Source organism: Pteropus medius, unplaced genomic scaffold (assembly GCF_902729225.1).
Source record: "Pteropus medius unplaced genomic scaffold, Ma_sr-lr_union100, whole genome shotgun sequence".
NCBI classification, from domain to species: domain Eukaryota; kingdom Metazoa; phylum Chordata; class Mammalia; order Chiroptera; family Pteropodidae; genus Pteropus; species Pteropus medius.
This window is the reverse complement of record NW_024352783.1, coordinates 6,724,803-6,741,116: the sequence shown is the minus strand read 5'-3', so window position 1 is coordinate 6,741,116 and position 16,314 is coordinate 6,724,803. Positions and strand designations below refer to the sequence as shown.

Genomic DNA, 16,314 nt, shown 5'->3' with positions numbered 1-16,314 from the left:
TACTGTATACTAAATTCACATGTACACTTCCAAAGTCTTAATTCTATCCCATTGTTTTATTTCTCTTTCATGGCTAATACCACATTGTTTGAATTATTAAAATTTTATAATATAAATATAATATAAGCTTCATATATCTAGATGTTTGACCTCTGGTAGGTGATGTCCTGCTTCATTGATTTTGTTTATTTGTCTGCTTTTGTTTATTTGTCTGCTTTTGGCTTTTGTGTTTGATTCAGAACTTTTCTTGGCTATTATTGCTCATTGTCTTTTAGATGAATTGTTGAAACATTTTGTCAAAGTCTAGTTGAGATATTAATTAGGACAGCATTAGTTTGGAGAAAATTGGCATCTTTACGACTTTGTTTCTATCTGGAAATGTAGTATATTTCTGTTTCTTTAACACTTCTTTTATGTGCTTTAACAAAATTTATCTACTTTATTGATTCCCTCCACCCAAAGAACGAGATTCTTTAATTAAGTATATCTTTGTCTTATTTTTCTATTTTATTAATCTCTACTTTTATCAGTATTAAGTCAATTATTTTGGATTTAATTCTTTCTATTCTAACTTCTTGAGTTGAAAATTTAGTTCTTTCTTTTTCAATACTTTTCTAGTAAATGCTTTATGGGTATACTTATTCCTCTGAGTACTGCTTGGGCCATAGCCCACAGGTTTGATATGTAGTACTCTCAATATCACTCCTTGCTGAAGAAATTTTTCCTTCTCATATTGATTTCTTTATTTAAGGAATTATTTGGAATACTATTTTTAAATCCCCAAATTTATTTTGGCTAGTTTGGTTTTAATTTCTACTTCCTATTTGCTTTTAGTCATGCCTATATCATGTCTGCTTTCTTTGAGATTTATTGAGATTTTCTTGTTGCCTAAATACTTAGTTTGTAAGAATGCTCCATATGTGTTTGAAAAAATATTTTAGTCCTTTTTATATGCACACAAATTTCCTACATATCTATTAAATCAAATTGGTTAATTCTGTTATATAAATAATCTGTACCTTACTGTATATTTGATCTGCTTGATTTATCTATTTTGAGAGAGATATACTGAAGTCTTCTACTATGATTGTAGTTTTATCATTTTCTTCTTATATTTCAATTATTTTTTGCTTTGTACTTTTTCCAGGCCGTGTTATTATATTCATAAAGATTTATGACTATTATTTCTTCATGGTAAATTGGATCTTTCCTCGCTATGAAATATCTCTTTTGGCCACTTTCATCCTTTTCAATTTAAATTATGTTTTACCTGATGCTATTATTACTGTCCCTGCTTTCTTTTTGTTAATATTTGCCTGGTGACTCTTTTTAAAAATCTTTGATTTTCGGCTGTTGTTTGATTTAAGTGTATCTCTTGTATCAGACTGAATTATGTAATTCAAGATGAAATTCTACATCTTATAACAAGTGACTGGAACCCATTCACATGTGATTGATGATATAGTTAGACTTGCTGTCTTTGTGTATGTGTTCTATTTATAGTGCTTATGTTTGAAAACCTTCAACTTGGTATCCCCAAAGCCAACCAAAGGGCTTGGCTTAAAATAGTAGGTGTTCAACACATGCTCATTGAATAAAAACTTCCTTGATTTTCTAGTTCTGATCTGATTTGAGAAACAACTGATGGCAAAATATTTCACTTGAAATGAAATTGGGACCAAAGTTCAAATTATCATTAAAAGAAGTTTTAGGAATGATTTAGTTACATTATTAAGTCTAAGGGACTTTTCCGATTCATGTAGATTTAAGAAGATTTTGAGTTTTCTCTAAATATGAGGTCTAGTAGAAGTTCCTGTTGTTAATGACGGTGGGGATAAAGACTGAGGTAAGATCTCAGAATTGCAGAAGGAAGTCCAGGATATCATGTGCACCAGCCATGCTCCTTATGTGGGTGTACATTGAAGGACATTTTCTAGCAAAACTGAATCAATGTTTTAGTTCTGGATTTGTGTTTCAGATTTCTTTATGTTTTTAGTTTCACCTACCAGAGTGCTGGATAATTGATTTATTTTTTAAAAATAATATTATGGCAACATTAGCTTTATTGCAGATTGTTCTTCCAGGAGAACCACTTTGCTGGATACAGACAGATTTAATTAGGGGCATATAAAAATGAAGTCAAGATGGCTCACAACCCATTAGACATCAGTTTCTTATCTTAGTTGATAAAGAAATTGAAAAAATAAAATATAAAAGATGCATATGTTTTGTCATGGTGAAAAGAATACTAGACTGGAATCAAGGACCTCCCAGGTTTGGCTGTGCCAACTGGGCACATCCAAATATCCCCAGAAATCTCTTTCAATAGAAATGAGCTGAATTAGTTGTTCTCTCATGGTTCTTCCAACTCTAGAATGCTTCTAGTCTGTGTCTGGGAAAATTCTTGTGTGACACTCCAGTAGCAGTTAATCTAATCAAAACCCTTACAGCTCTGCCATGAGCTACTACCTGTAACAGAAGCCAGGTTTATTTTTCAGTTATCGATTATAAACCATCCACATTTCATAGCGTCTAATGCTGTGTTAAACACTGATGTGTGTTTTTCTAAGCCATTAAACATTAGCCAGTTACTGAGAGGAGAAGATAAAACTCTGTGGCTTCTCCAGTCGCTTTTCCTTGTTTAGAGGAAAAGTGCCCACCCCAGTGTTTCTTTGGCACTTGGAAGAAAGGCTACAGGTGACAGATGGGCAAGACCAAATGCAGCTCTCCTAGGTGGACACTGTAGGTTTTCCTCTGTAGTGCCAAATACAAGTTGTGTCCTCTTCTCCTTCCTTGCTGAAATGACATTGTTTTGCAGTAGATGGTGAACTACAGAATTCTCTTCTTTGCCTGAATTTCAGATGGAAGCCTGGAGATTTGATCTAAAGCTAGGGAGTTCAATGAAGACGCAGAACTGTAATCCATGATCACTGAGCACATGATCTGACTGAGCACAAACTGCTTTTTGCTGAGGTTAATGATGAGGATCAAGATTGAATAAGAAAAGATATAGCTTGGCTAAGCCAATGAATTTTCGTGGCTATAGAAAGCGTGTTCTTCTCCAACAGCGTTTTCTTCCAATTTTCTGCAAAGTTAGTTTTGGCTCCAACACCATTTTCTTCTTCCCATTCGTCCCCATGATATCTATATCTCTTTGGGGGATGCTGTAATTTTGAAAAGTGGTTTTAAACTACTCTTGTAATACAAGGGTTCCAATGAGCCCTTCAAAAACCCCTGAGGGCAAGATGATAGAAGGCAGTGGATGGGGCTCAGACCCCTTTTAACACACACATGTGTAAGTAATACATTTGGCAAAAAGACCGGAAGAGAATTTAATGTATTTCAACTTGAGTTTAACTACTGGTGGTGGGACTGTAGATATTTTCTTGCAGCCCTTTCTTAAAATGTCCACAATTGACTTTAAGAGTACAAAAGTGAATTGTCTGATTCTGTTTATAAAAGATGGCTTCTGCTGCTTGGGTGGGCTATGGCTCTCAGGGGTCATGGCAGAGCCCTCCCCTGGCCATGGCTGGCTTCTCCTAACCTAGTGTCTTGTCCTTTCAGAATGGCTGCAGTCTGTCCAGGCCACCATGATCCTGTCTATCATCTTCAGTGTTATGTCCCTGTTCCTGTTCTTCTGCCAGCTCTTCACCCTCACCAAGGGGGGCCGGTTTTATATCACTGGATTCTTCCAAATCCTTGCTGGTAAGTTGGAGACAATAAAGTCCACATGGAAGCTGGGCCCATCCAAGGCTGCAGAATGATCAGTTAATAGAAGGATGTGGCTCCAGAATGACTGATGTTCTTGAGTCTGCCCAGTTGATGGTTTTCATAAACTACAGGTGTGTGTGAGTGTGTGTGTGTGCTGTGCACCTGTATGTGTGCATATACCTTAGAATTTGGGAACTCTCCACTTCTCCATGGAATAATGTGCATGAGAAATAGGAGTTGGGGCTCTGGAAAGAAGGTCCCTAACCAAGCCAGACCCATCACCAGAAAGGAAGCTTCAATCGACACATAATCAGAGGTAAATGCTGAGGATATCAGTACAGTAGAGGCCAGTCTTGAAGCAGGATTCCTATAGATTATGTTATGCCGTAAGGAACCGCGGTGGCTTTAGCACAGAAAATGGCCTTGACATGCTGCTGAGAGCTGCCATAACTGTTCTCAGGTATGTGTCTTTCATTCTAAGCACTGATGAAGCCACACTACAAATTCTTTCTATCCCTTACTCCATCTCCTCAGTTCTACTGGGCTTTGCCCTACTGTTGCCATCCACAGGTGTCTTCATTTTGGTACTCTTGTCTAACCTGCCATCATTTCCAAACATGGGACCATGACAATATACAAGAGATCTCCTTCATCTCCTCCCTAACTTTCCTTCAAGTTCCCCCATGGGACAGGTTATCTATATGTATGATGTGCAGAGTCCTAGAGTCTATTATAGAGGGAGACATCTTATAACTTTGTTTCTAGATTCTGCCCAATGTCTTACTTCATTGACTCTTATCCTTTTGTCCATTGATTGCCAATTGACTGAGTCAGCAGGACACAGGAGAGAAATAAGAGGCTGATGTGGTGGTGGATTCTACAGTCCAAGTTAAAAAATATGGACCAGAGTATGTCTAGGTACTGTGAGATGTTCCAGATTTGGGCTGTCTAAGTAGGCAAATGGCATAACATCTCTTGTTTTAGTTGGTTGTCAAAATGTCCATGATGCTGAATCACCACCTGGTACTCAGGAGCAGTCATTTGGAGGGTTGAAAACAGCCCATGTGTCCTTGATGGATGGATGGATGGGTTGATATAATGGCTTATACAGGGCTGTATGGTAAAACAAAGCCCCAAGTTGAATGTTGATGACCTTTTCTAAAAGCCAGAGAGTTATCTTTTCCTGGGGGGGAAAAAAAAAAGAGGGTCCTGGAGACCCTCTTCTCATTAAATACTTAAATACAACATTTCAAAATGCACAGTTTTAGTATTTCAAAACCAAATAGTGGTTTGCTTCTTGCACAGGTTTTATTATAATAAGCCAAGCTCCCGGATTGTTGCCAGCTTTGTTAAATTAGTAATTACACAGTAAGAGATCATTTCTAGGTATATTAGAGGCAGAATTATCATTATTCACTCTATTTCAAGAAGGAATATATAGAACTAGTATGTATTCTGGGATTCCTTTTTTGGTTCACTGTTTAAGTTTGATATCAAATCAAATGGCAATCGTATCCATTGTGTCAATGGATATATCCTCAAGAGAAAGCAATATAGACTTAGGAAGCAGAAGTTTCATAAAATATTTATATTTGATCTATACACGCTTGATATTTTACTGATAAATAAACTGAGACTGGGAGAGAATAAATCGAATGCCCAAGGTCACCCAGCTCATGCAAGGAAATTGAATGCTCACACCTCTCATACCACAGGAACTGAATATAGGTAGGTATTTCCTTATATTTGGAGATATGGAATACACCAAAATTTTTATGGAACACAAAATTCAAGGCAGAAACTCAGCTTTTTGTATTATCTTTTATTGAATTTGATTTACAGTGGAAGATCGGTGCAAATTTGTGTCATTTATTATTCCTAAGTTCCCAAGCCTGCACTTTCAGAGCTGCTCAAACTAAAAATATTGGACTGAGAGGAGCTAAGTTACTGTTGAAGGGGCTTCTCAGAGCAGTCAGCACAGCATCTTCCTCTTCATTTTTCCCACTGAGATATTTCAGCTTTAAATTCTCTAACAATGCCTCTTTAGCAACGTCAACATCCCGAGATAAGAACCATTAAACCTAAAAGCAACAAACAGGACAAACAAACAGAGACTCATGGACATGAACAATAGACTAGTGGTTACCAGAGGGTAAGGGGGAGGTGGAAGGGGGAAGGTAAACGGAGTAAAAAAGGTCAAATATGTGGTGACAGAAAGAACTCTAACTATGGGAGAGGAACACACAATGCAATATATATGCCTTACTATTAAAATGTATACCTGAAACTTACTGGATTACATTAACCAATGTCACCAAAATAAATAAATAAATAAATTTTAAAAAAAGAACCATTAAGTTGCAAATGCTGTCACTGCACTGTGTGTTAAAATATTTTGTTCACCCCAAAACTCTTAGGTGTTGAGGTTTTCAAATCTTTCAGTTTATTTACCATCCATACTCTCTTCACTATTTTGATTCTTCTCTAAACTCAATGCAAGCCTTTTAGAACTCCTATAAAACCTCTGAATGTAAAAGTACATGAGTCGTTCTTTATCTCTTTCAACTCTAGCTGCTTATCTCTTGCAAGACCTACTTTTCAGTTATCAGTTTGTCAGTTTAGCTGTCCATATTTGCGTAAGATTTTATCTTGAATTAGAAGTGTTGAGCCAAAATAGCAGTTGTAATTTATAAGTCCTAAGAATGTTCTGTTCTTAATTGTTAACTCCAGTCAAAAAGATCTGGAAGTTTGTCTTCTGGAAACCTCAGGTCTCTGGAATGTTGCATTTGAACTTGCTGTAGGGTCTTCCCATTAAAATTGAGAACTAAAAGAGTTAAGGACATAACTTAGAGATGTTCTGACTCTTTTAATGTCTGACAATTCTAAATCAACTTTATTGTGTATTTTTCCCAACTCAGGGCCTATTAAGAAGCCAGTAACTAGAGAGAAAACTAGGGAGGATTGTTGTAGTTGAGAACTTGAGACTGCCTGAAAAGTTATAGTGCAATATCAAGGAACAAGTCAGAAAAACTAAAACAAATGAAAAACTAAAACAAACAAGAAACAAGTAGTGGAAAGGAAAGGAGGGAGGGAGGGTGGAAGGAAGAACAAAGTAGCCCCACAATCATGGGATGTAAAATCTAAGAGTGTGTTTGCCACAGTAGCTAGGGTCCATGCAGGGCAGATACTTCTTAAAAGCATTGAAGCATTTTAAGTGGAAGCCACTGGAATCTCCACTGAGCCTCCCAAGTGCCATTTGCAGGCTGGATTATCTCTGCATAGTTTCTCTTTGGCCGGGGGGGCTAGCTGTGGTCTTTATAGATTATACACATAAGTGTTCAGGGAAGGCAAGTGCAAGGTGTGTGGGGCTCTTGGGGTTGTCTAGAGATTTAGGAGCTGTCTCTGCCTTGCTCTAGATTACAGCTCTGCATGTGGTTATAGGTCCACCTGCTTTGCTGTATCATCCCTTCTCCATTTCATAATAAGCCACAAGCCTCACATTTAAGAACTATCTTTCCTTGATTACACATTTCTTATATCGGCTGCTTCTTGAAGACATATCAAGAGCTGCCTTCATCTAGTTAAGTGTTTTGCGATCTTAGCTGCACATCAGAACTACCTTTTTAAAAAAGGAGTGCTTTTTAGAAAAATGCCAGTGCTCAGGCGTCATCCCTGGAGAGTTCCATTCAAGAGCTCATAGATGGGACCGCTCCCTCTGACTCTGAGGTTCATCCGGGGTCGGGGACTACAGGTGTAGACATTAAATTGCCCTTAATCCCACTGTCAGGTCTTCTAGGGCAGTTCCCCACAGACAGCTCATCCTCTTCATGAGCCATTTATTCTAAACCCCCTTCTTAGAGAAGGGTCAGCCTAATCCTGTATCTGGCTTTTGGTATCATTCTTATTTTCAGAGGCTGTAGCCATCTGTTCCCAGACAGTATAACTACTTGCTCTAGCTCTGTCGGGTTTGGTTCTACTTACCCCCAGCAACGAGCTCTGTGCATACCACATAGAAGAAGGCCCTGAATAACTTACTTGCTGGATGACCGGATAATTGTGTTCCGTTGGCAGAATCAAACTCAGGTCACATGTGTAGTTACTCTTTGTTATGATTAAGAGGAATAGAAAGCATGGAAGAAGGAGACTCTTGAATGAGTTTTACTTTTTCTGTTTGTTTTGTTTCTTTTGTCAGACAGATTGATATAGAAATAGGACTTTAGGATAAAGGAATTTGGGTGATTAATAAAGGCAAAGTGACCTCCCTGTTCTGATTGGTTCAAAGACAGCTTTAGTCAGATACCACATTTAGAAACCCTCCTTTGAGTGAATCATTCCAGATGTTGCACTGCCTATGCCCAGATCCGAAACTAGAATGCTGTGGGTGACTTTCTAGGCAACAGGGGTCACTTAGATGCTGAAGATGGAAACTGGGCTAGAAGCACAGAGAAGGCTCTGTGTAGGTCAAACATAGACCCCAGTGCTTTTAGAGTAACAGATCTTCTAGCCTCTTCCTGCCCCGCCTTATCACCCTAAGGATGAGGTGGGCTGAGACAAAGGTGCTTATTCATTAAACCAACACCACTGAGGCATCTTTCACTGACCCGCTCGGTGGTTTCACCTGCTGTTCACTTTCTAGCCAACTTCACTCTGGCTTCTGCTCCAGGTTCTCAAATGAACTGCTTGTGCAAAGGTTACTGGTGTCTACTTTTAAGTCATTTGCTGAATTTCTCTTCTCCTTTTAATATTGTTGACTATTTACTACTTGAAACTGTTTATTCCCTCAGCTTCCAAGTCATCACCATTTTCCCAGCTACCTAAGTTAACCCACCAGGAAGTCATGCCAGCATCCCCTCTCCCTCACCCTGTATCCACTCCACCACTGAGTCCTGTCGTTATATAACAGCCTATGTATGTCCATTTCTTTTCTTTTACTCACTAAGAGCATTGCAGCTGTGTAAAAGCCAACTCATGCACCTTCCTGTCCCCTGTCTTGCCCTCACCCTTGAATGCATTTCCCACACTGCTGCAGAAGTTATCTTTCCAAAACACACATCTGATCATCTTTCTCCTCTGCTAAAGATGTGCTTCCCCCCAAAACTTCTTCAGTACGCCATTAAGGCCCTCCCTATATTGGTGGTTCCACCAAGCTCTCTCAGTCTTCCTTGCCTCACTCATGTTATTCCTTCTACCTGTGTTCCCTTCCCAACTTTCTTCACCTGACTAACTCTTACACATCCTTTAGACCCAGGTCAAGAACCATCTCCCCTGTCAGGCTTCTCCAGGTGCCCAGGTTGGGTGCAGTGCCCATCCATCCTCTCAGAGCATCAGTGCATTTCTCTCTCCCTCTTTCAAAGTCACATCATATAATATTGGAAGTTTCTACTGACATGTCTGTTTCTGGATGATACTTACCCCTTGATGGTAGGGGCCAGATATCATTATTCTTGGTGCTCTTAGCATCTATAACAGTGCCTGCACGCAGTAAGCACTCATTACATGTTCACTGAACTAAACAGAATAGACATAAGGAAGTTTAGAGAATTCTCATTATTTCTTCCTTAGTCTTTGGCCCCTTTGTTTCTGCTTTCCAAAAGTTCTGGGCTATAATGCTCACCCATGGTTGCAATTGTTATAAAGGGGGCTTGAGATTTCCTCTTTAAGAAGGGTTTAGGGAGAATTTTCAAAGAGTTGTTTCAGACTCAGCCATCCTGAGACAAGTAGAAACTCTTGTGAACTCCTGAATGGCCAACACTTCTGTGTAATCTGGACAGGGTCTGTGTCCTTCCACTTAAAGCTGACCTCTATGCCCAGACTCAGGATTCTCTGAGGGCACCCTTGTTTCTTCCAAAGCACAGAATGCTCATCTGTGGGGAAAGCAGAACACCTGTGGGTATGTCAATAGCTTCATTTACCTTTATCCTGGGTGCCTTTGTAAATGCCTTTCCACCTACTGATTGCTGAGGAAGCCAGTAACAGTTCCTTTATGAGGAAAAGGGTTTGACTTTTAGGGGCTATTGTATGGCATTAACTGCTTGGTATGCTTGGTATTCCAGTGCAAATCTGTTGCTTTACTTAGGCAGCCTGGTAATAATATGTTACCTTAAATATCAGTCTTCTGACAACAATAATTATAAAGTGTGTATCTTCTCTTTGCTTTTGTAAGTATCGAAGCTTATTGCTTATTAAAGCAAAGCTTAAATTCATTCACTTCTGAGATTCCATTAGGGTGAATATCATATAAATTAAGCCATCATGTTAGTCATCGCACTTGTGCGTACGGCCTCTCCCTAGCTCTCTTGGTCATAGACAAAATGTTTTCTCTTTGATGTTCTTTTGCTAGTGAAATCTGATCATGGTGGGTCTACATGGCTACTGTGGTATTTTACATGCCAGTGCTGTTAGACACACACACCCCATCTGGAAGCCCTGCCAACATGATAAGCACTGCCCTGGCCCTTTAGCACGCTGTTTATACTTCCTTTTCTCCTTTGGTCATGCTTCTCTTTTTATAGCCCTGCTCTCATTAGGTAGGTCAGAACCAGCCCAACAGACAACGTCAGTATTTCTGAAAGACAAGAATTAGCTCTGTGGAGAGTTGAGCCATGGAGCTGTCGGGGAGATCATTGAGGATCACGGACCTCAAGCAAATTGAGTGTGTTCCCAACAGATCAAAACTGTATTCCTCAAACAACAATTCTCCAGCTGTGGTTTCCTCTCTGACACCAACATTTTTGCTGTCTCTTGAACTTTCTGTAGGTAGCAGGGTCCTGGATCCGATCCTAATGTCGTTCCAAGACTATTGTGTGGCTTTCTCAACAGGGGCCGGTTGGGTGGGAGTTTTCTGTTCTGATTTGCAGAAGGACAATTGTATTAGAGTGGTAACCGTGACATATTCCCACTTCTGTACTTTGTTCAAACAAAGTTGCAGTGTCCAGTCAAATAGCAGCCCAAATAGCAGTGAGGTTAGATGTGGGTGGTCCGGGTCATTGGGAGCTTTGGAACCACAGGGATCCCACATGGCCTGCTGAATTTATAATAGAGTCACTCAGAGCCTCTCAAAGACCCTGTTTTCAAGAGAGAACAGAGTAGGCTTTGTGCAGCTCCAAGGTGGGGGTGCCAACGTCACTGGACCCCTCCCTGCAGGGGATGTTTACTGTCATGGTGGGCATGGACTGTCACACTTCAACTTGAGGACTAAGGTGGAGGTTTTCTTCTTCCCACATCAAAGGGCTGCAATTCTGGGCAAGGGGAAGAGGCCTGACCTACCTATATATCTAATACCTTTCACCTCTCTTTGGGTTTCAAACCTGACCTTGGGAGTACCAAGAACTGTTGATATGGACCAGGTGCGATGGGCTTGGCCCTAATAGTCTCCCCCACTCTGCAGCTTCGTATCCTGCTCTTATTCTGCCCTTCCTCCTTCTTCCCTCTTCACCTTCTTTTTCATCTCCTTATATTCCTTTGTCTGCCTAGCAGTATTCACAGACATTGCTTGCTCCATCTCTATGTGGCAGTCCTGCTAAGGTAATTCACATGGAGTTCTTCCCATTTTCTCTCCAGAGCCCCAAACCGTTGCCATGACATGATTCAGATAATAGTAAAGTGTCGTGTCAGTTTAACTGGCTCTAGATAATACCTCACTCATTTGCATAGTGATTCACAGGTTTCCAGGAGCTCCCACATCCAACCATCCTTGGAAAAAGATAGGCAAGTTCATCCTGCAACCCAAATTCTTGCTGGCCACCTGTGCCAACTGGGAATTGGTGGCAGTTAAAGGAAGAGAAATGGGCAGAAAAGATGCCAAAGGACCTCAGAGATAATGGCCTGGGTCACGTAGATGAGAAGTGGAGTGGACTGCTTCCTGTGTTCTTATCTCTTCAAGTCTCCTCTCAACTCTGAATCTGGCAGCAAATTTCTTCCAGAGCTATACATTTTCTTCTTGCACAGCATTGTCTGTCCTCCCTGTTACCCTCTCTGTAGCAACCTGTTGTGTGTGTGTGTGTGTGTGTATGTGTGTGTGTGCGTGCAAGTGCACGTGTGTGTGGTCAAGAACAATGAGTGGTATGGGCAGGTGCCCAGGTTCCTGTGGAACCTCCACTGGGAGTGGTGGAGAGGGTGTCTCCACTCCGACTTCTCTCTCACCTAGTTTGTCCCTCTCTTTCCCTAGGTCTATGCGTGATGAGTGCAGCGTCCATTTACACGGTGAGGCACCCAGAGTGGCACCTCAACTCTGATTACTCCTATGGATTTGCCTACATCCTGGCCTGGGTGGCCTTCCCCCTGGCCCTTCTCAGTGGCGTCATCTATGTGATCTTGCGGAAGCGGGAATGAGGTGCCCAGACAGTTTGTCTGAGGCTCTGAGCATACACAGGGGAGGGAGGAAAGAAACCCTAAAACAGAAAAAAAATCCAAAAAACAGCTAGCCAAAAAATCCAAACTCAAACCAAACCAAACAGAAAGCAATTGGGGGGTGGGTAGGGGGTTAGTGTTGATTGAAGATGTATATAATATCTATGGTTTATAAAACCTATTTATAACACTTTTTACATATATGTACATAGTATTGTTTGCTTTATATGTTGACCATCAGCCTTGTGTTGAACTTTAAAGAAGTAGCTAAGAAACTTTACATCCTAACCGTATAAATCAAACTCAGTATTTTTGTTTTGTTTTTCATTTTTTTTTTTTTTGGTTTTGCCCAGAAATAAAATAACTCCATCTTGCCCCTTCCCTTTCATCTGAAAGAAGATACCTCCCTCCCACTCCACCTCATTTAGAAAACCAAAGTGTGGGTAGAAACTCTGAACGGCCAAAAGCCCTTTTACTGTGGTGACCTAGTGTTCTTACAGAGACATGCACTGCCCATACCTCCATGTGAAGCCTTATGCACACATGGACAAAACTCTCAAACTGGAGCCCTTGGCAAAAACATGGCTTGTGGCTTTGGAATACTTGCCCTTGAGGGTGGGTGCCCTGGTCACATGTCTAGAAATCAGTGATGAAAAGAAAAAAAAACCTATGAAATGGTGCTATGTATTTACCATTCCTTATTATCACTAATCATCTAAACTACTCACTGGAAATTCAATTAACAATTTTACAACGTAAAGTAGAATGGAGACCTGAATAATTCTATGTAATATAAATGGTTTATAACCGCTTTTGTACCTAGCTAGGCTGCTATTATTACTATAATAAATAAATAATAAACACAGCCTTTACCACTCCCACATTTTTCTTGCGGTCGGAGCATCAGGACAAGTCTCTAGATCCCATGGGACTATGAGTGTCCAAGGCTTGGCTGGGTCTAGGCTGTTCTCTGCCTCCAAGGACTGTCTGGCAATGACTTGTATTGGCCACCAACTGTAGATGTATATATGGTGCCCTTCTGATGCTAAGACTCAGACCTTTTTTTTTTTTTTTTGCTTCTTTTTTTCTGATTTTATACCAACTGTGTGGACTAAGATGCATTAAAATAAACATCAGAGTAACTCACTGATCTCTCTTGGTTTTTTGTGGGGACCTGGGTGTGAGTGTGATGTATGTGTCGGAGTGGAGAGAAGTGCTTCAATAGAAAGCAAGGTTGAGGTGATGATCTGGGTTGCAGTTGGTATGAAAGGACCAAAAGCATAGCTTTTGTACAGGCCTTCCAGGAGCCTGTGCAAGTGTATGCTAATTGGAAAGGGCCGAGAACTGCAGCTAAGATGGAAATTGTAAATGGACTGCAAGGGACTTGAGTAGAGCTTATTTGGCTCAAACCTCTCTTGTGCTCCATTCTCTGATGACGGCATTGGGACCCCAGAGGCATGTCATGCATTCACCTAATACATGAGGGATGTTAGTAAGAGCAGCACAGATCCATCTCCTTTAGAAGGAGAGGAGGTATGATATGGTGGAAACTATGTGATGGTGATTTGAGGCTTTTGTGCTCTGTTCTCTGATAACCAGCATGAGTCAGACTCTAAGATAAAATATTAGCTGGCATCCGCTGAACTCCTAAAATGGTTCTGAGAGAGGGAAGGGGCTGATTGTGTCCTCCTGCTCTGGGTTTCTGAGCTGTGTCTCACTTATATTTTTACCCATTGACCTTTTATTGTACATTTGTGATACATTAAGCTAGTGATGCACTCAATATTCCTCAATATATATTGAGCACCTATGTTGAACTGGGCACATTTTAGTAAGAGGCACAAGCAAACAAGTGACTACATTAAAACGATGAACATGGAAATGAGGCGGCCTGAATTTGAATCTGCCCTCTGCCTCTTAGCAGCTGTATGACGTTGGATGTATTACTTAACCTTGAAGATTCAGTTTCCTCAACTATAAGATGAAAATGCCAATGCCACATTTATGGGATTGTAGAAGTTAAAAGGAAATAATAAGTGTACAATGCTTGGTATATTGATGGTAGATAGAAAGCACTTTATAAATTAGTGTTTATCACAAATGTTACAATAGGGGTATATTAGAAGGACATATAGATAGTTCTGGGGAATTCTCAATACCAGGGTGAGCATTAGAATCTCCAATGCTGGGGCCCACCCCAGAGATTTGGGTTCCTTATGTCTGCGGTGGGACCCAACTGGCCCTGATAGGTTTAAAAAACCCTGCCCATGATGATAGCATACAACCAGGGATGACAGCCTCTGAGCTTTCCAGTGCTTATCAGATTTTAATGTGCTTATGTATCACCTGTAAAATACAGATTCTTGCTCAGTAGGTCTGTGGTGGGAATTTGGGTTCTATATTTCCAGTTATTGCCTGAGTGATGCTGATTCTGATGCTCATGGTCACACCTTGAGTAGCGAGGACCTAGAATGAAGCCACCTTCAGGCACCTCATGCTCTTGAGTCTTGCAACATCTGTGATGGAAAAGGCTTCTCTCTTCTGAGGTTTTCAATAGTGACTAGCTTACTCTGCCTCCGACTCGGATTGGATAAGGTGGCACAGAAGGCCAGGAAATGCATGTGAGACATAGGTGATTTAGAAAACTGGGAATTTTACTTCACAAGCTTGTACTTTGAAAATGTATGCAGGCATACCTCAGGGAGGTTGCGAGTTCAGTTCCAGACCACTGCAGTAGAGAGAGTTGTCACTTTTCTCTGTTTGTAAAAAACACCACATCTGTGAGGTACAATAAAGCGGAGGGACATTTCATAATGATAAATGGGTCAATATACCAGGAAAGTATAACATTTTAAAACATATATGCACCTAATATCAGAGCACCAAAATTAAACAATAATAGTTGGAGACCTAAATATCCCACTTTCAACAACGAATAGAACAACTCAACAGAAGATAAAAATAGAAATAAAAAAATCTATAGACCATTCCACCTAACAGCAACAGAAAATACATTTTTCTCAAGTGCACACAAAACAGTCTCCAAGATATGTCATATGCTAGGCTATAAAATAAATCTCAATAAATTTAAAGGGATAAAAATAACACAAAGTGTGTTCTGTGACAATAGTAGAATGAAATCAGAAATAAATAGCAGGAAAATAATTGAGAAACCAATATGGGAATTCGACAACACACTACTAAATTACCGATGAATTAAAGAAGAAATCAAAAGAAAAATCAGAGAATAATTTGAGATGAATGAAAATAAAGACAGAACATATCAAAATTTAGGAGATGCAACTAAAGCAGTGGTTAAAGTAAAATTTATAGCTATAAAAGACTATATTCAGAAAGAAGATCGCAAATCAGCAATCTAACCTTATACCTTATAATATTGGGGGGAGAGCATATTAAACCAATAGCATGCAGAAAGAAGAAAATAATAAAGATTAGAGCAGAAATTAATAAAATAGAGAATACAAAAACAATAGAGAAAATCAATGAAACCAAAAGCTGGTTCTTTGAAAAGATGAACAAAATTGACAAGCTAGATTTATTGTGATTTTGTGATATAATTAGAAATATATATTAGGTCTTCCTTTTTGCTTCCAGACCCAGAAATCCTAAAACCTTTGTAATTTCCAGAGTGAAAAAAGTGAAAGAAGGATCTTTTGTTGTTCATAATTTGCCCCTTTCAACCAGACCTAGTTTTATGCTAATGAGGTAACACATGGAGGATGAGAGCTGGTTGCCAGAGAAATCATGTAATCAGAGGGTTGGAACCTCAGCCCCACTCTCTGACCTCCAGAGAGTGAAGAAGTGCTGGGGATTTAGTTAATCACCAATGGCCAATGATATAATCAATCTTGCCTATGTAGTGGAACCTCTCTAAAAATTCTAAATGAAGGGGCATAGAGCTTCTCAGGTTGGTGAGCATATCCATGTGCATGGAGAGTGGTGCACTTTGAACTCCATGGGGACAGAGGCTCCTACACTTGAGACCCTTCCAGACCTAGTCCTATGTACTCCTTCAACTGGCTGCTCATATTTATCCTTTATCATAACTTTTTAAAATAAACCAGTATCTTCTTTTCGGCTGGAATTGCCATCTTCCAGTAATTCTCCAAAATGACCAACACAAAGGGAAAGAGGAGAGGCACCCACTATACATTCTCTAGGCCTTTTAGAAAACATGGAGTAGTTCCTTTGGCCACATACATGCAAATCAACATGAAAGGTGATATTGTAGAC

The 16,314-nt window shown here is 40.0% G+C and overlaps 1 protein-coding gene across 2 annotated transcripts in view; it reads left to right on the top strand.

Annotated features, from left to right (window-relative positions):
- PMP22 (peripheral myelin protein 22) overlaps window positions 1–13,210 on the top strand; it is a 29,274-nt gene extending 16,064 nt beyond the window's left edge. For both annotated transcript variants that reach the window (XM_039847401.1, XM_039847402.1), the window contains exons 4-5: window positions 3,565–3,705; window positions 11,879–13,210. In XM_039847401.1, the coding sequence (XP_039703335.1) occupies window positions 3,565–3,705; window positions 11,879–12,042 (305 nt within the window). In that variant the 3' untranslated portion in view covers window positions 12,043–13,210. The remainder of the gene's footprint in view (window positions 1–3,564; window positions 3,706–11,878) is intronic.
- Window positions 13,211–16,314: the final 3,104 nt, after the last annotated feature.